The sequence below is a fragment of the Prosopis cineraria genome, unplaced genomic scaffold (assembly GCF_029017545.1).
Source record: "Prosopis cineraria cultivar Desert tree isolate PC_DT_omini unplaced genomic scaffold, ASM2901754v1 PC10, whole genome shotgun sequence".
NCBI lineage: Eukaryota > Viridiplantae > Streptophyta > Magnoliopsida > Fabales > Fabaceae > Prosopis > Prosopis cineraria.
The window spans coordinates 38,837,465-38,862,422 of NW_026555341.1; the positions used below are offsets into that span (position 1 = coordinate 38,837,465).

At 34.1% G+C, this 24,958-nt stretch overlaps 1 protein-coding gene across 2 annotated transcripts; it reads right to left on the reverse strand.

The window, feature by feature from the left end:
* Positions 1 to 7,282: 7,282 nt before the first annotated feature.
* Positions 7,283 to 24,616, reverse strand: LOC129321489 (alanine--tRNA ligase). Of its 2 annotated transcripts, XR_008596016.1 has the most exons (24): positions 24,210 to 24,616; positions 23,040 to 23,278; positions 22,234 to 22,374; positions 21,835 to 21,981; positions 21,501 to 21,653; positions 20,146 to 20,275; positions 19,730 to 19,826; positions 19,332 to 19,452; positions 19,131 to 19,190; positions 17,643 to 17,693; positions 17,454 to 17,549; positions 17,232 to 17,333; positions 16,770 to 16,892; positions 12,221 to 12,364; positions 12,009 to 12,080; positions 11,846 to 11,921; positions 11,631 to 11,773; positions 11,449 to 11,557; positions 11,187 to 11,374; positions 9,373 to 9,462; positions 9,066 to 9,248; positions 8,666 to 8,842; positions 8,059 to 8,160; positions 7,283 to 7,783 (listed from the first exon to the last, which is right to left on the reverse strand). XR_008596016.1 is itself a non-coding variant. In XM_054967255.1 (23 exons), exons 1-23 carry the CDS (start codon positions 24,577 to 24,579, stop codon positions 7,712 to 7,714), a joined length of 3,084 nt encoding a protein of 1,027 aa, XP_054823230.1. In that variant the 5' UTR covers positions 24,580 to 24,613; the 3' UTR covers positions 7,283 to 7,711. The 2 variants fall into 2 exon arrangements, 1 of the variants encoding a protein (XP_054823230.1); XM_054967255.1 differs by lacking the exon at positions 8,059 to 8,160 and having other exon boundaries at positions 24,210 to 24,613.
* Between the last annotated feature and the right edge of the window lie 342 nt (positions 24,617 to 24,958).

Here is a 24,958-nt window from a genome sequence, read left to right on the forward strand (position 1 = left end):
AGCTTCTAGGTGTCTCTTACTTGGATCACACGTTTATTGGCTCACTACACTGACAACAAAAACAATATCTAGCCTTATATAAGATAGATAAATCAGCTTCCCAATTAATCTCTGATATTTGTCTTTATCAATGATTTCTTCTTTCCCCTTGTCTTCTTCTTCAACTTCATTATCAAAGTTGTCTTCTCACTTAAATGGAATTTTGAAAGATGTCTAGGTGTAAATTGGTAATTCTAGAAGAGGTTTGGATCCAAAATGTAATCCTAGAAGTTAAGAGACTAAATTATAATTTTTAAAAATTTCTTGGGTCACAACGTGAATACAACAAATAATGGGTACAAGGAGGTAATTTAAACTGGGTTGGAAATGCAATTAATAGAAATAATAAATTTTTTCCTTTTTTTGTTATAATCATACTACTAGGCTGAGATTTAAGGCCTAATACATTTAACTGAAACGGTCCGTTTCACTTTTGGCCCCATTTCCTCCATTGTGTTTTTTTTTTTATAGATCTAGGCTTAAACAAAATTTGGACCCATGACACAAGAAACTAGAGCTCTAGGACCCGATTTTTAACCTATTTCCTTCTTCCCCTTCTAGTAGCCGCAAACCACGAACCCTAAGACATCATCAGCGTCTAGCAGCGCGAGACCTGAAGGATAGCTCACTGCGACAATGCCATGAGCCTCAACGATACTGGCTCCCAACGACGATGCAGCAATCATCGCCGATGGTCCAAAACTTCTTTTCTAGCGACAGCACATGGAGAAACAGTGATTTCGATAACAAAAGCATTGAATTCCATCCATGGCACAGCAGACACAGCACCACAAAATGGTGATGTCTACTATAGATTTTTTTTTTCCGACAGCATGAAGTAGCGTCTTACAGCCAACTCTTCATGAGCTGTCGTGAAGAGATAACATGAAGGTGAAGAATCAGAGATGACATGAATAGAACCTTGTACAGCGACCTTCACAGGAACTTGACAGCTTTGAAAGAATTTTCACACGATATGAAGAATTCTGAAGTATTGTGACAGTGAAGAAGATGGGATACTTCATAGTGGGCAAGGGTTTCTAGACTAGAAGCTCACGGCAAAATCCAAATTAAATTGAAAAATAAATTTCAACATGATACACAAAAGAGGTTGAATTGAAATATACAAAATTAATATTTATAATCTTGGCTCTGATGCCACATGTTAGGTCTAATATCTCAATTTATATATGATCAAATAAGATAGAATAAAGTAACATGTGCGTACTTGAAGAATTGATTGCTTACTAGAGAGACCTTGATTACCTCGAGTATAGACAGACGCACAATCCACTGAACCTCTGTAGTATTCAAAGAGTGCGGAGATAATGGAGTAAAGGAAAGCTATTGTGTCTAGTGGTTATCAACTGATCGACTTATAAGGATCATATCAGTAACTGCTTTATTAAATAATTAAATAATTATATTTCATTATCTCTGACTCAATCAGTTAAGAAATAGGAAATAATTGAAAGCTATTGAGTTGTGAGTTGAGCTTCTACCCATTAGACTCACTTGTGTGGTTCACCTATTGCGGTCCAAATAAGATCATAAAGACTAATCTGTTTGGGCTTATTAATTAATATTAATCTATAAATAAATATTCTAACACAAGTTTCATCCGGGTTGTGTTTGCGTATGCCTCCTCAGTTTATCAGACGAAATCGATAATAATACAATTTTGAAACTGCCTCTGTACAACCACATTTTCTAGGAAGCTAAAGAGAAGCCAAAACCGAACGACAAACAGCATGGAAGAAAAGATGGAGATCGAAACAAGAGTGGAGAAATGAGCATACCAGCCGAGTTTCTTTCCCTTACTTACATATTTATTGTCGAGGGTCTTCGATTTGTGATATGCGGGGGCTGTAGGCTGCCGAGACATCTCTGAGAAATAGAATTATCTCCAAGAAACCCTGAAAACTTGCCCCCTGTAGGTAATGAATGACAGAGAGTTCGGAAACCGGGCGCATTCCGATGGCGAATGAAAGAGAAAGGGGAAGGGACTACCGGTTGACACAGTCTGCGATTGATAGAAATGGCATTTTTCCAAGGTTTTGATGCTAATTATTCAAACAAATGTGAAACCAAAAAATGGCGAGAATGATTTTGATAACCGACCGAAACACCCAAGGAGTGCTCCACTTCAGAGCAAGATTGGCGCCATATATATTTATATCCACACAAGCACACGCGCACATGTGCGTATGCATAAATTATCATCATTGTCCTGGGAATGCAGCAGTGGCCAGGGGCGCCCACCTGACAGTGCTCGTCCTCAATTCTGATTAGTTGAGCGATTAAATCCTCCAGGACATCGGTGCTCACGCAAAAAAATAAATTTTCATCATTGTACATTAACATAAAAAAAAGGTATATTTAAGTTTCAAAAGTGACACTTATCTTTTAAAAAACATATTCAGCTAAATTATACTTTTAATCATCTAACTTTATATAAGACTTTAATTTGATCTTTTAATTTTATAAAATATTTTTTTAATTCTTTAAACCTAATATTATTAGTTTTAAATAATTATTTTATATCAATTATTGTTATTTTAAAAAAATAAACTTAATATATCAACATTTGAGAATATTTTGTCAATATTTAAAGTTTCAATGAAAAAATTTCTTAGAATAAAAATAACAATGTTAGGGTTAAATGATTAAAAAAATACTTTATAAAGTTAAGAGACTAAAATAAAATGTCATATAAAGTTAAAGGACTAAATGCATACTTTAATAAAAAAATATTTAAAAAAAGAAATGTAAATATCAATAAGAATGTTTCAAACATTTAAATCTAAATATTTAAATTAGAACTTCTAAATTTAGAATTGTTTAGATTGATTTTTATAACTTATTTTTTAATAATTTTTTTGGAATCTAATTATCATTAAATTAAACTTTTAATACAATCATTCTTCATATACATAATTACCAGAGGAGACAAGGAAAACAAGGGGAGTCTCTTTTCAAATATTATTGTATGTTTAGTAATTAGATAAAGTTAAATTTTGTTAATACGAAACATGGAGAAATATATCTTGAGGGTTGAAAAAATATTACTAAACTAAAGAAAAGCCATTATTTTATACAGAACTTATAATGAGTTATATTTTTCATAACTTAAAAATTGTCATGCTGTGACAATAAACACCTTCCATCTCTCTTATTTCTATTATGAAAAACAAAATTCTCAGTAAGATCAAGTTTGACATGATAATGATTCATTTACCATGAGTGCAAGAAACATGATTTGTCTTAACATTAAATTTCACAAAAATAATAATAATAATAATCCATCTACATTTAACAATGATTTTGCAAATTATTTGATAGACTTTGTACACATCTCATACAAGAGACTTCAAACCCAAGTTTTCATAATAATTACTCACCCAATCTTATATGTAAATCACTTCTAATTAATTTATCAAAATCAAGGCTAGTTCGAATAATTAAATTGCCTTCCAAATAAATCACTTTTCAATTTTCCCCCAAACATAAATAATCATGAAAACTATTTTGATGCCATATGTTTTCACTTGCTTTTCCTTTTTTGAATAAAAAAAGAGAATCTAATATTTAAGAAAGTAACAAAATATTACAAAATCAATGTAAAGAAATTGGATAGCTTATCTTTCATCAACTATTACTTCTTGACAAAAGGTAAGAAACGATCAAAGATATAAAATTTAGTATCAAGCTCATGGCTTTTCCTAGCGAAGCAAACTACAATACAATTCAAATTCCTATGTATGAAAACAAGGGAAGCATTACATCTATGAAATGAAAACTCTTGGCCTCTTTAAACGACGTCTTGTAAAGGGTGGTCAGAAATTTAATTTCCAGTAAGGAGGTTGAGAGCATAAATGCAATTTGTAAAAAGCTCAACATTTATATAACCATGAGTCCTCCAACATAATTCAAACCCATTGATGATACCAAAAATGTCTGCCATAACCGTAGTAGAATAGTTCGGCAGCTTATATTTGTCTCCCACAATGCCCCATGCAGACATCAAGTTTTCATTTACTTTTCAAGTCTCTCTCCTCCTACTCTATTGGTCAGTGGTGGCGTGTTCATGAGAAGAGTTACAAACTTTAAGAAGTGGCGAGGTTCTTTCTGCAGCTTGCTTTTCTGGGGAGCCAAAACGTTCACTCTTACCGTGGCTTGCATTCCATCTTTTGCGACAACAAAGGAGGGCATTTCCATAAACGTGTGCCACAATTGCACGAAACAAGGGTGAGGGATTAATATTAAGGATCCAGCAAATGTTCTGCTTGACTTACGAAAGAGACAGGAAGATTACATAGCTAGGCTAGAGGAGCCAATACAATTCTATACATAAAATTAATGCTTTAAGTATTAAATCTACTCGGATGGTTGAACTGATTAGATTGCCACCCGAATATAAAAGTGGCTCAATTTGACACTCAACTCATTTTGGATATTGGACTATTTTGAATTGAACATTTTTTACATAATCAAAATTAACTCAGAAACTGAAATGATTGGACCATTTTGAATTTTTTTTTACTCTTATTTTATTAATAAAGGTTTTATTCAATTTAAAAATATTAATATCAATTTTTCCTTTGTTGTTATAGTAAAATTTTGAGTACTTGATTTGTTTATTGGCATTATTTAAATTAAACTATCAAGAAAAGATTGGAAACTCTTTTTTTTTTTTAATTCAATACAATATATTACAAAATAAAAAGATTACATTAAAAAAGTTCCAAAGTGACAAACCAGGAGAGAAAGAAAAATTAAAATAAGGTTCCAAAGATTGGAAACTCTATTTTAAAACACAAATGAGGAAAAAGAAAAAAATATATAGATGTCAAAAAATAAGAAAATTAAAACTTAAATATCATAGGAAAAATACTACTTTTAATCTCTACACTTTGCTCGAATTTTGATATAGGTCTCTATACTTTTTTTTAGTGTTTCATGTCACTTCATTTTTCTCCATCTACAATGTTGATCCCTATATTTTCAAACTGACATTTACATGGCATAATTAATGTTAATGTTAATATGTCAATTAATACTATTAGTTTTTTGCTTCCATGTCAAACTGGTGTTGATGAAAAAAAACCTACATTATATGAAATAATTTTTTTTTTCAAAAACCTTAGGTTGATTATTTAAGAGGTCAAGTCAACCACTTTTATTTCATATGATGTAAGCTTTTTTATTTTTACTCATTAAAAAATCATATTAACTTTTTGTTTGACATGTAAGCACAAAATTACTAACACCATTTGTGCCACGTTAATGTCCCTTAAAAATATAAAAATCAATGTTGTAGAAGGAGAAAAATATATAAACTTGAAATACCACAAAAAAAAATGCAATTACTTATACTAAAACTCAAACAAAATGCAAGAACTAAAAATAATGTTTTCACTGTAATATAGCTAAATAACTCTAAATTAATAAGGGTAAAGAGGCAAAAATACTCACAAAGTAGTTAGCCACAGACACCCAGTATCCTAAAGTGACGAAAAGGGCAAAAATACCTATAAAGTTACATGGATGGGCGCAAAAGTAACCAAATCATTAACTTTGACCTAACACTATTAACTTTGATAGTTAAATACTGACTGTGCATGCCACGTATTAGACTTTGCTGACGTGAACTAAAAAGGGGGAAAAAATACCTACGAAATTGTTGGCCAGGGGCAAAAATATCCTATAACATTACCAAAGTTGGTGCAAAAGTAATCAATCCATCCAATTCTTTAAATGTTAACTATTTAATTGACATTTAAATAAAAGTTGACTATTTTTTTCATTGAATCCAATTTCTTAAATGTTAACCGTTTAGTTGACATTTAAGTAAAAGTTGATTATTTTTTTCACTAATTTAAATAGAAAATATTCCTAGATGAAATTATCTGGAAGTTAATTGATTATTGTATGAATATTATGTTAAAAAAATATCATTTTGACTGAATATCAAATTAAATTTCTTATTTGTTTATAGCAGTGGCGAAAATTATTTGAAAATTTTGAAACTATCGTGAATGTAATTACTTAAGGTTGTGACAATGTTCTTAAGCTATATGTGCTCAATCTCGATCTTTGATTTTGAACAACCTATCTTACTATGTTAAATCTCAGGTTTTGCAGATAAGAAAAATGAGTGAATAAGGAAAAAGGAAGGGGCCGAGATACGAGGTGATGGAAAGAAATTATACAACATTAATTTTGACGGATTGGTTATTATTGCACCTACTAAAGTAACATTATAAGTACTCATACAATGATCGACCAACATCTATAAAAATTCATCTTGGAATATTTTTTTATTTTTTGTCTACATCAGTAAAAAAATAATCAACTTCTGCTTAGGTATCAACTAAATGATCAACATTTAAAGGATTAAATGGATTGATCACTTTTGTACCAACTTTGATAACGTTATGGGTATTTTTACCCTTTTGTAATTCACGTCAACAAAAACTGACACGTGATATACACAGTCAGCATTTAACGATTAAATTTAATAGTATTAAGTCAAAGTTAATGATCTGATTACTTTTACACCTATTCATGTAACCTTATGAGTGTTTTTACTCTTTTCGTCGCTTTAAAATATTGAGTGCCCATAACTAATTACTTTATGAATATTTTTACCCCTTTACCCAATTAACAATATTGCTAGTATTTTTAATATTATGTGTGTGAGCTCAATATTATTTTTAATTTAATTATTATACTACTAATTTAACCGCTGGTATAACTACTTAAATTGTAAACCATAAATCACTAACTTTCTGGTTTATAATTCAGTTCAGTTTTTAAAACATTACATAGAACAAAGACCAATATTCCATATAACATGGTAGCAAACAAAACTGAACAAATTGTTACCCTCCGATGCCTCGCTATGCATGCGGGAAAAGAGAACTTGAAAAGGATTGTGTGCGGACACGTCTTTTTTCGTATAAACATGGATATAATAAACTAATAACCAAGTGTTACAACCATACAGAAACCACACCTCAGTCACAATTTCATCATTCACCACCTTCCTACACCAAGATAGGGGATGATGAAATTCCAAAACGGTAATCTGCATGCACATTTGGCATACGAAAATTAAAAATCCAGAGGAAGAATACTAAAGGATGGAAGTTGAATCGCCTAAAAGTTAATAGAATTGAGTAGAAAAAAATTATTTAATCAATAAAAACATGTAATAATTTATATCCACATATGACTTGACTTGAGGAGGAAAAAAATTGTATAACATGATTATTAGCGTAAGTACAAAAACCACGTAAATTTAAGGTTACATGTAATAGAATAAGTGCTGCTTGTGTCATGCTGATTGAACAATTACAAGTTTAATGAAAAACGTACAAGGATGCACAAGCAGACACGACAAAAGATTATGCCTCTACAAAATGACAGGACAGCTAGGCGATTTTCAGAGTATATTGAGATCTACCTGGCGGATCAACGTGTTTGTGATTTCTTTATACGTACAAAAATACTATATCAGATTTCCCCCACAATAAAAGGTCAACAATTCAAGAAAATATGCAACGGAAAGTCCAATAGGCAGTATATATATGTGCCAATTGAGCCTAAAAAAAGTGTCAAGAGCTTTTGAAATATTGCTTTAGCCAGAGGAAGAGAGCAATACGATCGATTAGCTCAATTTCATCGACGCAAATGTCGCAGCTAGATCCATGGCCTCATTTATGTGTGACGCATCCACACCCTGAAATACGACAAATATTGCACAACTCAGTAAGACGAGGGGGAAAAACAAGCACTAATATGTACAATTCGACACTCATTTCAACTAATCTTGCTATTTAAAATTCCAATTTTGAACAAATTTGGTCTTTCATTTTTCCTATGTTCTGGAGAAAAACAAGATGCAGATATGCTGCAAGTTTTCAAAACAAAATTATTGAGAGAAACATGCCAATAACTTGCAGTAATACTTTAATGCCGATGCAGATAAACAACTTAAGAGTTTTAATGTCATACAAACGTCTTCATAACACAATATGTCGCCAAATAGAAGTACAGCATCTCAACTGACACTAGTTCAATCGTCCAAGTCCGCCGCTGAAGCTATTGAGGTAACACCTTTCATGAAGACATTTATATTACTATCTCCATCCCAAATTATAAGACAATTTAAGACAAAATTACACATATCAATAAAATTTAATAAACACTATAACATTACTTTTTCATAACAAAAATATAAACTTTCAAAAATGCTCTTCAATTAATATAACTTCAAATCTTCACACTGAATCATTATACTGCAATCATTTCAATTCTTTCTTTATTTAAAGGTAATATTGAAAAAACATTATTAATGAAATCTTTTTTTGTCAAATTGTTTTATATTTTGGGACAACGAAATACCTTCAAAGTTGCCTTTATAATTTGGGACAGAGAGAGTACATTAAAACTAGTTGTTTTGATTCTAGATAAATACCTGAATGTATTGCAAGCATTACCACAGAGACACCAAACACGATATCCAAAAATAGCAAGCACAGACAATTCAGTATAACTTTTACACTGGCCAAAATCAACAGGTACTTCTCTCTACCTTTATCGATAGTGAGTAAATACTGACCTGTCCTGTTGCAAGGCCACCTTTTCCTCTGCCACACCTTCCTTTTAAAGGTCCCAAAGCATTACTCAGCCAATCCGACACATCCAGCTTGCTTTTATTCCCTTTCTCCGGTACCCCAGCACAAACCACAGCCTTGTTTGTAGTTTCATCGATGCTAAAAACCATCACAGATAAATCCTGTGGATCAACCAGCAACGTCACAGCTTAGAAATTCAAGTCAACATAAAATCCATTTGAAACAGGTGAAGAATAATTGATGGAGCATATGCATACATATGATGAAATCTACTGATATAAAAGTCCCAAAAGGAGATGCATTAACACAATTCGATTATTAAATAAAATTCTATATCCCAATTAGATTAATTATAAATTATATAGTTTAGATATTGGTAGGGACCTTCTGCTCCATGACTTTTGCAACCGCCTCTCGAACTGCAACTACATCCAGACCAACATCAACACGAGAAATGCAAAAAGATTTTCCATCTGAAGCAGCAAGTTCAGCCTTCTCAGTCGTCAACTTTACAGCTTTCCGTTTGTTTTCCTCCGCAATCTGCTTTTGTGCTTTCCTCACTTGATCCTATGAACAGGTTATTACATACAAATTAGGACAAGTTCACACAAGAGGAGACGAGAGGATATCAATAAAAAACAGACCACCAAAGTAGAAAAGGAAAGAGAGCATGAACCCCAAAAATTCATACCTGAAGTCGGGCAATCTTGGTCTTTATATCAGCTTTCTTAGCAGCAGGTATTGATATTGATTCGACACGGTTTTTCAGATAAGAAACTTTCTGTAAAAAAGATGCATAAACTCAACTAAGTGCTGGGGAGAGATCTAGGTTCCAGAGCAGAATACATACATACATACATAAATATATATATATATCGAGTTAAAGTGAAATCTGACAAGTAAACATAATATGCTTTCCTAGTTTTGATGAGGCCCTCAAAATTATTTGATTCAACTGTCTAAAATTGTAGTTTCATGCTCATGAGCAATTCATTATTTTCCATACATCAAATATTCTGTAATCATAAGCCTATAGGACTTTGGCATTGGCTCTGACAAGGGATTTTGTACGGCCAATAGTTTGCTAAAGTCACAGTTCACAGTTTAGGGCTTCAAGGCTCATAACTAGCTATTCGAAGTCTCCCATCAGAATTTATATGGACCAGCGTCAAATGCCTCGGACTAAGGATATCAACTTTCTTCTTCCTCTTCTCCAGTCCACAGCTTCAGTTATTTTCAGTTTCGTGTAATCATACCCATTAACCTTTTAAGATCATATCTTCAATCACTCATTCCACATGGATAATATAAGCAAACAAACAAAATATACATCAAAAATAAAATAGACAGATTAAGATGCAATGTCTCAATTTCATATTGAGATTATATGACACTCCTGACAGACTACAGTTCATATTCTCTCCAAGATAAAAAGATAAATAAATTGGATAGTTTCCTTGTGTGAAGATCACATTTTCTACCAATGAAAATCTCAAGATATAATAAAATGCAAAATGACTGTTAGAAATCCAAAGAACTATTTTTGGTCAGCAGTAACAGCATAAATATTAAAATTGAGCCATTGTTAGCCTTCAGTTTCCACTCCTACCACTCCAATTTATTCAACGATCACATAGAATTAGCCGGTCTCCTCTATTCCATTTGCAATGCAATAGGTGTCAGCCCAAACTATAAGCAGTAACACATTTAAGCTTCATTCATGCTTTCCAAGCATGTACATACTCTAAATTCAATAAATATATTCTCATTACAAATTTATTGAGGATTTCTTCTCATCAAGTTTTCCATACTCTAGCTCATCTTAATACAACTTTCTTTCATCAAAGAAACAAAATAAATGATAAATAGTTGACAACCACATAACTTCCGTTGAAACGAAATATGGTACTTCATAATATTGACTTGTAAATTAAACCAAGAACTCAAGCAATGTTTATGAAATTGCAATTAGCACAATTAAGTATATAAGTATCAATTGCTGAGTTAAAAACAAAACACAATTAATGGCAACGTAATAATTTTCCAGTTCAAAAAAAGGAAAAAAAAATAAAGCGAAAGCATGGAAAGGATATATATTTCAAATTCACCACACAAAAAAAACGAACAGAATTTTTTTTTCAAAGCTTAAAGAAGTTGAAATTTCATAACTGTTATGTCTATCCCTTCCAAGAAAAAAATGTACCCTTCTTTTTTGCAATATTTAAGCTCACTATCTCTATTTTCAAAGATATTTTTCACGAAAGCTCAAAAAGTAATGGTATTAAAAGGAAGAAAGGAGAAATGCCCCTTCATAGGAGCTAAAATTTGCACCACCAAGAATATCATGTCTTACCCAGAAAAATTAACATTTCTTATCATTACAAAAGATGTATCTTAGTTTCTTTTTACCCAACTTTAATGACCCTTTTTTGGGAAGGCTTATGCCTCTTTTAGCACAACAATAGTAAATATAAAGCTAAATATTTGAATCTATAAAACCCCAACCTCTTCTAGTGCACTTCCTTCTATCTTAGCTGCATCATCTACCTCCTGCTCAAGTTCATTGGCCAATTTCATAGCGTCATATGCATAACCAGTTGTGACAGCTATTATCCTGCGTGTTCCTTTTGCAATTCCCTCCTCAGATAGAAGTGCAAAAGCTTTAGCCTCTCGGGTATTCGATATGTGGGTCCCTGCATCAAGTAAAATGAAATGCGTAAGAGAAATTCATAAAGCATTTAAAGAATCTATATACTATGATATTAACCTCCGCATAATTCTGCTGAAATAGATAACCATTTTTCGTTCTCTGGATCAGCTAAGAGATCCTCAACTTTTTGTCCAATTGCCACAACCCTAACTGGGTCAGGGTAGACCTGCATCCAAACCAGAATATTTACAAGTGTGACCTTTTGAAGACAAAAATGCGTGGAAGTATTCACTACTTACTTCGCCAAAAACAGCTCGTAAACCATTGATACGCTTGGCATCAATGAGAGTTGCCTCCTTTGAATATACATCTAATTCAGCTTCTATTTGCTCATTCACAATTGATTCAATTTTCCTCAACTTGTCAGCTTCAACTGGGTTGCCTGTTAAAATTTTCATTTTACCAGTAACTCTACATTCAAGTAATTCAAGCAGCCCAACTGAACAAAACTTACCATGAGAAAAATCAAATCTCAATTTTTCAGGAAGAACAATAGATCCTTTTTGGTCAACATGATTACCAAGTACTTCCTGCATTCACATCACAAGAAATCTCAAGAACGACAAACACAAACTAACTAGAGGAAACTCATAAAACTTGATGGAGTAGCATCATACCCGAAGAGCAAAGTTCAACATATGTGTGCAGGTATGGTTAGGGGCTATAAGGGCACGCCTCTCATAATCAACCTGCAGAAGTTACTAGATAAATACACAAAGGAGAATTCAAAATACAATAACAACAATAACAAGCCTTATCCCACTAGATGGGGTCACAAAAGAAAAGTTAAAATAAAGACAAAGATTAACAGCAAAGGACAGAATTTTACCTTGCATGCTACTTTATCACCAACCGAGATTCTGCCAGTCATTCCCCACAAAGACCCAATGTGAAGAACAAAACCTCCATAAACTTGCACATTACTAACTTGAAATTTGGCAAGAGGACCCTCAAGTGATCCTGTATCAAAAATCTAGGAGGCAACAAAAACCAATCAAATACAGTAAACTTAACAAAGACTACAACACATTAAGAGAGCACAATTGATGGAGTGAAGAATAACAAGTCACAACATTGTTCACTCACAGTTGTAAAGATTTGACCATGGAACTACATCAAAATTTAGATATGAATTTCATGTCAAACTTGATCACAAAATTATGCTTCAAGAAAATGAACTGAGATTTTATTAGAATAGACCTATTAAGCAAATTAACTCCGCCTATGTTTATAGCTGGTCCCAAACCCGAGTAAACGAGGAGGGTTGTGTTAGGCCATCAACAGCCAACGTAAAACTTTGTTGAATCTATCATGAACATGGACAATAGACGTTATAATGTTAATGCTAGGTCATTGCCTGTAAGTAACACACTGCATGGCTCGAGTGTAGTGATAAGTTTAGAGCCGCTGCATCGGCGCCCGGATGTAGTGTTAAATGAGCAAGGGCTACCGCGTCATTCTGGACGCGCGCAACTAAAGAGGTTCGTCCATGAGAGCATAATTAGATTTGGTACTTGGAATGTTGGGATATTGAATTGTAATTCTTAGAGGTTGTATGGGTTATGATTCAAAGGAAAATCAATATCCTTAGCCTGCAAGAAACAAAATGGCGTGGAGAAGAAGCTAAGGATATTCAAGGTTTCAAACTTTGGTATACAGGAAAAGTAAGTGCACGCAATGGAGTAGGTATCATTATGGATAAGGAGTGGAAGAAGAATGTTGTAGAAGTTAGCAAAATTGGAGACAGAATTATTTCCTTAAAAATGATAATTGGACGTGAGACTGTTAATATTGCTAGCGCTTATGCGCCGCAAGTCGGGACAGAAGCCAGTCTTAAGGAATTATTTTGGGAGGATCTGGAGGGGTTGATTCGACACATACCACAGAGTGAAAAGATTTTTATTGGAGGAGACTTTAATGGGCATGTTGGGAAGGAGGCTGGTCAGTATACGAGGGTGCATGGTGGTTTTGGTTTTGGAGAGCTAAACAATGAAGGACAAACTCTTCTTAATTTCTCATTGGCGTATGATTTTAAGATTACCAACACTTGTTTCAAGAAGAGAGAGGAGCATCTCATCACTTACAAAAGTGAAGCCTCAAGGTCACAGATTGATTTTCTTTTGATTAGGAACACAGATAGAAGACTTTGTAAAAATTACAAGGTGATCTCCGGAGATGCTGTAACGACACAACATAGGGTCCTAGTCCTTGATGTGTGTATTTTGAGTAAAATCCAAAAGCGTCGACAAGTAGTAGCAATAAGGATTAGGTGGTGGCAATTAAAAGGTGAAAAGCAAGATATTTTCAAGCGAAATCTTTTGGACAAAGGAATTTGGAAATCTCAAGGAAGTGCTAACATCATGTGGGAGGATATGGCTAAAAAGATACGGGAGGTTGCAAAAGTAATTTTGGGAGAATCAAAAGGTTCTGGTCCGAGAGATAAGGAGTCTTGATGGTGAAATAATAGTGTACAGGACAAAATCAAGTATAAAAAAAACTGTTTTAAAGCCATACATTTGTGTAACAATGAGGAAAATTGGGAGAGGCACCGTATGGCTAAGAAGGAAACTAAGAGAACTGTGGGTGAAGCTCGTTCTAAAGTTTTGAAGAATTTTATAAGAGCCTTGAGACGAAGGAAGGAGAACGAAACATTTATAAGATTGCCAAGAGTTGGGAAAGAAAATCAAGAAATCTAGAACAGGTAAGGTGTATTAAAGATGAAGAGGGAAGAATTTTAGTTACAGATGATGAAATTAAAAATAGATGGGAGACTTACTTTTCCAAACTTTTCAATGATAGAGAAGGTTTATCTAGTAATTTGGAGGATTTAGTAACTGGTGAAGGAGAACAAAATTTGTCATTCTATCGAATAATACGTGATAAGGAGGTAAAGGAAGCTCTTAAGAAAATGGCAAATGGTAGAGCCAACGGACCTGATTGTATATCTATCGAAACGTGAAAATGTTTAAGTGAAAAAGGGGTGAGATGGTTAACTAAGTTATTTAATGTGATCTTACGGTCCAATAAAATGCCTGATGAGTAGAGGAGAAGTACATTAATTCCTATTTATAAAAATAAAAGAGATATTCAGAATTGTACTAACTATAGAGGGATTAAACTCATGAGCCACACAATGAAATTGTGGGAGAAAGTAATTGAGCACAGGTTGAGATTGGAGACAAGTATTTTTGAGAATCAGTTTGGTTTTATGCCAAGTAGATCAACTACAGAAGCGATTTATCTACTAAGGGGATTAATGGAAAAATATCGTTGTAAAGATAAAGATTTACACATGGTTTTTATTGATTTGGAAAAAGCTTATGACCGTATACCAAGAGAAGTGCTTTGGAAAGCGTTGGAAAAAAAGAAAGTACGGATTGCTTATATTAAAGCCATACAAGATATGTACGAGGGGGTAAAAACTAGTATAAGAATGCCTAGTGGTCAAACAAAGAATTTTCTATAAAGATTGAATTACATCAGAGATCATCTCTGAGTCCTTATCTGTTCAACTTGATCCTAAATGTTTTGACGGAACATATTCAAGGAAAAACTCCCAAATGTATGCTCTTCGTGGATGATATAGTTCTTATAGCAAAGACAAGAGAAGAGATTAATTGCAAACTTGAGTTATGGAGGAAGACATTGGAGTCAAAAGTCTGAGTAAGAGTAAGACGGAATATTTATATTGTAAATTTGGTAAGAGACTATTCGAAAATAATTTGAAAGTGAAATTGGGAGATCAAATTATGCCTCAAGTTGAAAAGTTTAGATATTTGGGAGCCATTATTCAAAATGATGGCGAAATCAGTGAAGATATTTCACATAGGATTCAAGCTGAGTGGTTTAATTGGAGAAAAGCTAAAGGAGTTATTTGCCACCGTAAGGTGCCTAATAAACTTAAAGAAAAGTTTTATCGCACTGCTATCAGACCGGCAACGTTATATAGTAATGAGTGCTGGGCTCAAACGGGACAGCAAGAGCATAAAGTTGGAGTAGCAGAGATGAAAATGTTACGATGAATGTGCGGACATACACGTAAAGATCAAATTCGAAATGAGCACATACACGAAAAAGTGAGGGTAGCACCTATTGAGGAAAAAATGATAGAAAATCGGTTGAGATGGTTTGGGCATGAACAAAGAAGACCAAGGGAGGCACCAGTGAGAAGAGTGGAACATATAACTTTGAGTCCGATTAAGAGGGGTAGAGGAAGGCCAAAAAGAACACTCTTGGAAGTTGTTGAACGCGATCTCTTAATTAATAATATTCCTAAAAGCTTGATAAATGACAGAGCACAATGGCGTCTTGCAGTCCATGTAGCCTACTCCACCTAGTGGGATAAAGGCTTGTTGTTGTTGTTGTTGTAGACCTATTAAGCAAATTTTATCCTTTCGGCTCAACCTTAGTTTGCAGCAAGCCTTTATGCAAGTTAATCAGCTAAGATTATTGTATTTAGGATTATGTTTCAAACAAATATTCTACTGCCCACACTAAGAAGGATGGTTGTTTGCTTGATAATTGCCTAGAGATAGGATCTAGCAAAAGCTCTAATTTTACATTTCAATTCAAACCTACTTGAACTACAAATGTTGCATTTATAAAATATTGAGATGACAATCAAACTGCATTCTATTGCATACATTCACTTCAAATTCCGTTTCTTTAATTTGTTGACATTGTATTTATTACCTAATGTTGATAGACCCTAGTGGCATCATACAGATCCACAAAGCCAATCTCACTTACAACAATAAAGCTGCTTGTATATTTATCATACAACATCATGCAGCTTGAAATTTGTCTTACAGAGTAACTTATACAGCAGTAGTTCAATTATTTTCTATCATGAATAGTTTCCCACATTGCCAATACTTTATTTAGACTTCAAATCTTTTAATAATCAAATCTATATCTTATACCACAATGACCAAGGATACAAATAGTCCACTTTATCCAGCGATAAAGCTCGCTATGATCAAGAGTTGCCGCGCTTTCACTTCTATTTCTCATACAACAAAATCTTACAAAGCAGTTTTTTGGATTAGCCTTGATACAATGTTAACAAGTTCTGACAAGATCTTGCCCATCATTCAGTACAGCTCTCACTTTCTAGCATATTATGTTCAATCTATTGAACTTATTAACCATCTGTCAATCAGAAAAGAAGGTTAATAATAGAGAGGAAACTCCACAGAAGTCCCACAGTATCAAATGTTGATGATCAATGGAATGTTTAACAAACTTTAAATAATATTGTTTATTGTACAAAGCATTAACTATATCAGTCAAAACTAAGCATAATATTTTGTCTTTTCTACAAAAAAATTGTCTAAACCATTGATAGCTAACAGAAAACAAGTTTAATATTTCAGTACCTGACCACCTTGCTCAGCATAAAAGCTTGTAGATTCCAGAACAACACCAACATCACCATTAGTGTCAACGGCATCTAAGAACTCAGAACCTGTATATATTGCTCTCACCACAGTCTCATGATTCTAAAAGAACAATAAATGGGAAAACAAACTGTTAGATTAATTCTAAAATATCACCCAGTAAATAATTAGCAAGAAAGTGGATAGCATAAAACAAGTTATACAACTGCTGAAATGAAAACCAATTATTAATAATTCTCCATTCTAAATGTCTCAATATGTGCATGCTCCAAGAAAAATCCTATCCCCTCCTTTATTCCTTCATCTTCTTGCATAATTCTTCATCTAAGAATTTCTTCTGAACAGACTTGCTCTACTTTGCGTTTTATTTAAAAAAAAAAAATCCAACAGACAGTGAAAAGAAAAGGAAACCCAAAAAAACAAAAAAAAAAAAAAACTCACCTTGAACCAAACAAACTTGAAGCTATCATCGGTTGGAGAAATGCCCCTTTTGTGCAATGCTGAAGTAGCATCAGCATCCATGACAATAACACCACCAGCTTGCTGCCACGTAAAAATACATGATTTGTGGGAGGGAATTAGAATAAATCAGTACAAGCATGAGTCTGTCGTTTCAATTTTCAGAAGCTTAGTAAAATTCAGAGGACGCTAAAAGCAAATTACCTTTGTTTGAGCATTTCGTGACCTCTCTCTTGCTTCTTCCATGGCAAGATTGAAACCCTCAACATCAACAAGTAAACCCTTTTCCTCCGCCATCAGCTGATAAGCGGAAAATTAACTAGAGTGAATCATGGTACAAATGGTTCAAAGTGCAAAAACTCAGACAGTAAACAGCAAAAGCACTCTATCTACCTGAGTGAGATCCAATGGGAACCCATATGTATCCCACAAGATAAAGGCTTCCTGCAGTTAAGAGATATAAATGGATGAGAGATCACCATGAGACATTCTGCAAAGTAACAAGTAGTAAGGGTAATAGTTTCAATTGAATCACAATTTAAACACTACAAAACAAAAATTTGGATGAAGCTTGTTCATCACATGGGAAAATATCCCCAATTTTGAAACTCTAAGCAGTATTTGGAGGTACTTTGTCACCAAACAAAATAAATCTACATTTAGACAGTCTTGACCAATAAACAAGAAACAGAGATTGCATATCTACTTAAGTCTTGACAACAGAACAGAGACATTTGTCAAATATACAACTGGGCAGAAATCACACAGTTATGTCAGCAACAACTTGTTATAATTGGCATGGAGAAAAAGTCTGCATCAAGTCATCAACATCAGCTACACTAAGTGCAAGTGATATAGAAAATAGAAGAGAAAGTAGAAGAGAAATAGAAGTAGAATGGAACTGAGAAATAAAGAGGGAAATTCAGAAGAGATAGAAAGAACCAGTGGGAAATCAGAGGAGAGAACAGAGATCTATCTGAATAGTACTCATTTATTCTGTCAGTAAGCTAATTACAATTGAGAGGGCATCCTAATATTTATAGGATTCCAGGAAATGCTAAGCAACATCATTAAAACAGTTAAACAATCCTAACAACCCTCAACAACTAATAACTATCTAAATGACATCAGCTTTTATTATTTTTGAATCAGCATGGATCTTAATTTTCTCAAGAGGATAGGGATCTTTCAAGTAAATGACCTTCCCAAGGACAATCAATTTGGTATAGCATAAGAAAGTAGCAAAACAAAGTGAAATTTTAAGAGTTTGCTGCCAAATTATTAATTTGGCAAAAATCACACACTGGTCGATCTGTAACAACTAGTTGATACTGGCACGGAAAACAAGTTCATGGAAGTCATCAACATCAGCTGCCTACCCATGTGGATCTTAACTCTGTTATAGATGAACAAGGATCCATTCATCACCTTAGTAAGGACAATAAATATGAGATAGCATTAGAAAGTAGCAAATTAAAATAAATTTCTAGAAAATATAGTTTTCAATCGTCGTATACATGTGTAATTTAAAAGTTCCGCCATATCTGGCCATATTAATGCTTTTTTTCAAAGACAAGCATTTATTTAATTAAAAAATGTACCTCACGTTCTCATAATTAAATGAATATGTATATTGCAACGAGGAGAAGACTTACGTACCTAACCTCTTTATGCTTATTATGCTTTTATCCAATTCAATCAAAACAAGAAAAGTGTTAACAATATTAACAATAAGAGCTTGCATATAAGTATTTCCTTCCACGTCTTGATTTGATTGAAAACAAGCACATTAAATATACAAGGCTACATATATGCGTTTCCTCCCAGCAATGGTGCAAAACATTATAAATATGACCAGACGAGAGAGAAGACTTCACTTGCCTGCCCACTCAATATTTTTCCCTGAACATGTCGAACAGCCATCTCAAATTTCTCAATCCCCTGAAGACGCAGAACAACCAGTAAGATTTTCTCAAAAAAATACAGGAAAATCTATCAGCAACACCATAAGTCCTCAAGTTCACTAGAACTGAAAACATGGCCATCATGCTGACACTTAAGTTCATACATAATAATTCTCACCTTAATTAAGGTTCTCCCAAAACTTTCCTCCTCCTCCTTAATGACATCCTTGATAAGCACTTCATGGTGTTTTAGCTCCGGAAAAACATCATCCATTACATTGACCACAGTACTTACAAGCCTGCAATTAACAAAATTGAGGACCCAATTTAAAAAAAAAAAAAACCATAACAACCATAGCTCAATAGCTTGTTAAGAACAATGTTAACAGTTCAACTTGTAGAGTCAACCCAGGACCAATCCTACTAATCAATTTCTTTTACTTAGAAATAATACTAATCAAGCAAACCAAAGTATTCAATATTTCATTGGACTAGATGCTAGAGAGAGAGGAATAATATCAAGAAACTCGTTGACCAACCACTGAAACAAAGCCCTCAAAAGAAAATTATACCTACCCATTGAAAAACCCATCTCTAGCATTTAAGACTTCACGTCCATATCGAACAGCTCGACGGAGTATACGCCTAAGGACATACTCACGACCCTCATTACCTTCAAAACAAGCAAATATGACACAACTAAGGAAGTATCTTCTAATTCTAGAATAAGAAAGTACAAGTAATGTAGAAATTTGGACTATAAAAAGAGGGTGACAAGAGAGAGGGGGGAATTAGATAGTGTTTTATTGTACTTCAAGTCACAGCAAAAATATTACATTTCTTGCAAGTTGTAATACAAATAAAGTATGCCTATCTTATGGTACAGTAAAAAACGGCAAAATGCAGAACATAGATGACCATACATTCTTGTTTTTATTATTTTAAAAAAAAAAAAGAAAACGGCCTAAGATACCCAATGTACAATAACATACCAGGGCGAGATCCATCAGCAATGGCAAATGACAGAGTTCTGATGTGATCTGCAACAACCCTGTATGCCATGTCAACCTTGTCAACATCATCAGGTCCAACTTTTCCAGAATAGGGCCGAGCACCAGTTGCCTGCATAGATCTTGTATTATATTTATCATCTAGCAGACTGCAAAGTGAATTGACACATGGGACACTATATCTTCAATTTCAAAAACCTTAAATAAGAGAAGTCATAAGAAGCTGTCAAATTCAGAAATTATCTTTCAACCAATACTAGTACATGTCCTCATAACATCCAAGCAATTAATAACATGCATCAACATTAATCTACGCAGATGTCACATATCAATAACATTTCAAATGTAAAAAAGCACTGACAATTCTAAAAGAACAAGAAAACATTGGCTCTCTGGTATATTCACTCATACACTAACAGAAGATTGCAGAAAAATTGTCGTAAAAGATGACAGAAAACTTGAGTTTTGACGTTTTGTATTAATCCTCCAGAAGATTCACTGTAACAGCCTTGCAGAATACATTGAGTCTCTGATTTTAGACAAAATCTTAGTGAAACAGACCCCAAAACATTCAGCACAACCCAAAATAAGCAGCTGGCTTTCCAGAGGCCAGTCCTCTCTTTCCTGACTGATTTTTTTGACCGAAAGCCCCTTACTTGAGCTGAGTCCTCACAAAAAGCATTTACAATCACTCCACAACCATCCCCCTTACATAGGCAAAGTAGATCATTTTTCTTGTCACCCTCCCTCTCTGTCTCTTCCTCCCTCACCCCTTTGATTATAGACCTTGTTATAACTTCCCGGACCAATGGTTATCTACCACTCACAGTGGTTACCTTCGGTTGAAAGAGTCCGTCATAAGTCTTGGAGGAGAAGTTGACCAATGTTGAGGGATAATGCCATCAAAAAACAATTCAATGGGAAAGTAAAACTCATCATTTCAGAAGCTATTTGAGGTAAAAAAATTGTTAGATATGATGTGGCGATAAGAAATTCAATATTTGATAAAATACAAAATATTTTCTAAAAGAATGAATTCCTTGCATATTTCAAGGCTCCAAATAAACTTGCAAAAATTTAAACATATGACGATTGTACCAAAACTTCCACATGGCAAGGGATAGTTGCTAGTTCTCAATTTTGTTAGTTCTCTCTCTCTCTTCTCTATTTTTGCATTGAACACTCCCACTTAAGAAAGGAGAGATGCATTGGTACCATGAGAATACAAGAATTACAACTCAAATCAAAAATAAATAAAATTTGAGACTCTAAAAGTTCACTGTTTCATAACCTTAAATGAAACAAAACCAGAACCTCCAATTCTGTGACCATCATACCTGCTGAATGGCATCAAAGACAGGCAAGAAGACATCAGTGTCATAATTGCTCATTTTATTCTGAAGTACGGAGGTCAATCTTTCAAATCCCATGCCTGTATCAACATGTTTTGCGGGCAGAGGTTTAAGAGACCCATCAGCCTCCCTATTGTACTGTTAGGAAAAGAGAAGGAAGATAAGAGGTCCAGAAAAAGCTTAGTAATCATTTCACCCAAAAACAAGTTAGATATTCTAGGAAAAAAATAGGTTTGCATCTTGTGTTGCACCGTGACCAGATCATCAAATTCATAAATGGCAATGAATCAAAAGATCAGGAAGACAGTCAAAATCATACCTGAATAAACACAAGATTCCAAATCTCAATGCATGTAGGGTCATCATTATTGACCAAGGATGCCGCATCACGGTTACCTATTCTGTCATAATGTATCTCAGTGCAAGGTCCACAAGGACCAGTATCACCCATCTCCCAGAAATTGTCCTACTCAGATATAAACCCAGTTAGATATGAAGTAAACAAGTTATGCTTTAGATATTGGATGGTTCACTAATGTCTGGTAAAAGTATTTGATATTTACACGTTCAAGAGAGGAAAAAATTTATTTAATAAACACATGATTTTTTTGTTACAACTTCAAAATCCAGACAATATGCATTTTCAGACTAACTACAATCTTGATGAACATAAAAATCACATGATCAGATGAAAAAACGGTTTAAAAAAAAAACATACTTTACTACCAAAAGGAAGAACATGCCCAGCTGGCAAAAACTTAAGCCAAATATCTCTAGCTTCAATATCAGGAGCAAGACCAGACTTAACATCACCACCAAAATATGTCGCATAAAGATGACCTGTTGGTAATTTATAAACCTGCAACCAAAAAGAAGCAAATGAAGATATATCAAAAATATAATCATGAATAACCTCCAAATTCTAAATATGCATTGAACATTTTATTGATAGTGCAACCCTGAATTTTAAAAATCTAACCAAACTTAACAGTTCAATTGACAGACCAATGAACCAGTCCCTGAACAAGGTCAGTTGACCCATAAAACTGACCTAACAAAAATTAATAAAAGGATGAAAATCAAAGCAGATCAGGGGTCAATCAGTTTTGAATTCTTTTTCCACTATGAACCTTTCCCATAAAACAGCACGATTCACCTTGGACAAATCGTTTTCTGGCCTGTAACGTCTTGGCCAAACATAAAAACTGAACATAGAAGGCAGCAAGAGAAAGACGCAGTTGAAACAGAGAAATTTAAAGGAAAGTGAAAATAAGACAAACCCAAAGTATGAAATGGCCTTTTTTATGCGTACATGCTTCATCTCCTATAGGCATTTCTCTCAAGTATCAAGGTGTTTCACCAAAACTGCTCCTCCCTCAAATATTTGGTTCTCATTTGGGAATACCAAAATTTAAATATTAAATGTTCATAAAATTTCATCATGTCTAGCAGAAGCAGACAGTAACTCAGTACACACAAAAATTTGTACAAACTGTAACTTTATTAAACAGTGAAGGCCCATACCTTTGTCAGAAGTTCCCATGCCCACCCAATGGCTTCTTCTTTGAAGTAATCACCAAACGACCAATTGCCCAACATCTCAAAGAAGGTATGATGGTAAGTATCTTTTCCTACATCATCGAGATCATTATGTTTGCCACCAGCTCGTATGCACTTTTGGGTATTGCAAGCACGAGTGAGTTTGCTCAAGCCAGTATTAGGATCCACAGTTCCCAAAAAGATTGGCTTGAATTGGTTCATGCCTATCAAATTCAAAGCAGATTGCAACAATAAATTTTTTTTGTTGAAAGAAAGGGGAGAACAAGACACCATGGGTGAAGACAAATATGCATAACAAAAGAATTAAAGAGCAATGTTAATCTATGTGTTAATCCATGTGAAACTTTGGTTATTTACCATATCCGCATGGCAAAATAGAAGAATTTTACTTTAAATTAACATCATAACGTACAATCAACTAGAGTATCGTTCAATATGAAATAAAAATAACAATGAGAAGAACACAGATAAACTAAAGAGGCCATAAAACATCTTTCTCTTTAATGTTGAAATAATGGCGCAAGCTGCTACTTGAACTTGTACCAAGGGAAGTATAAGAAACTAAGCGAGTACAACGCATCTCAAATCTGGCAGACAGATGAAAGCTTCAACTTGCGTTTTATAAAATGACAAAAGACGAAGAAAAAAAACCTTTTAATAGGAAATGTAGTCACAGAGATACTAGATAGTTGACAAAAGACAAGACATTCAACCACACTAATTTCGCCAATATTACAATCAGCAACAGTATATACACAGCTAACACTCACATGTTACAATACGTTGCAATTAAGAAGCCACATAAACTTAACGTTCCATAGGATTTGACAGACCAGCTTACACTAAGCAACAAACAAGGGCAGAAGAAAGCTTGAGCTAAAAGTCAGAAGATAGATTAAAAGTTCCACATAAATTACATCTTTTCTCCCTTTCTTGTACTAACTCAGTAGATAGATTATGAGCGAGGGTAATTTTCAAGGATTGCTCTTTAGTAGGAAGTCGAAAGCTTGGATCTCAGATCAGTTACACAAGCGGGGCTGTAGTGACCCTATTTACAGAACATATGACGCCAAGAAAAAGGAATATTTTGTGCAACCTCCGAAACTTAATAATCAAGGGAGAAGAGAATCACACCAGCATTCGCAAAGAGAAGGGTTGGGTCATTGAGGGGAACAACAGGGCTAGACTTCCAGTTGACGTGATTCTTCTCCTCGAAGAACTTGATGAATGTGTCCCTGACCCGCTTCGCTGGCCACTCCACTCCCGTAGTCCCAGTTCCAGGCATGGTGGCGGCGAAGGAGGAGGAGGAGGATAAGGGGCGAAACAATGGCGTGTGCAGAAGAGAAGTGTTGATGAACCAAGCAAGCGGCGGCTTAGAAGTGAATGGGACGAAACGGAATGGCGGCTCCGAGACGGCCGGAGAGGGAGCCCGGAGAGGAAAGAGAGGATTAGGGATAGTAAAGAGCAGAGCTCCCGATCCGTTCCGGCCGAAGAATCGTGTCATCCATGTGGCGACCTGGCTATAACGCAGACCGTGAATTCATGATTTTGGCTTTTGTGGGCTTCCACCGAGAGAAGTAAGACTGTCAAATTCTTATTGACCCACAGTGCCGGCCCGGCCTAACTCCAGCCAATTAAATGGGCTAAATGTGTGTTTAATTTTCAGTTTAATAAAAGTTAATTTAATAAAAATTTATTTGGTAAAAATCAATTTAATAAAAATTAATTATTGTAACAAAATTTATATTTGAATATATTTTTTTAAAAATTACTTTAACAAACATAAAATTGTTTGGATTAATGAAAATTTATTCTTTTGAAATATACTTTTAATGTGTAATGACCAAAAAGGACATTAAGGAATGATAATTTATAATTTTTAT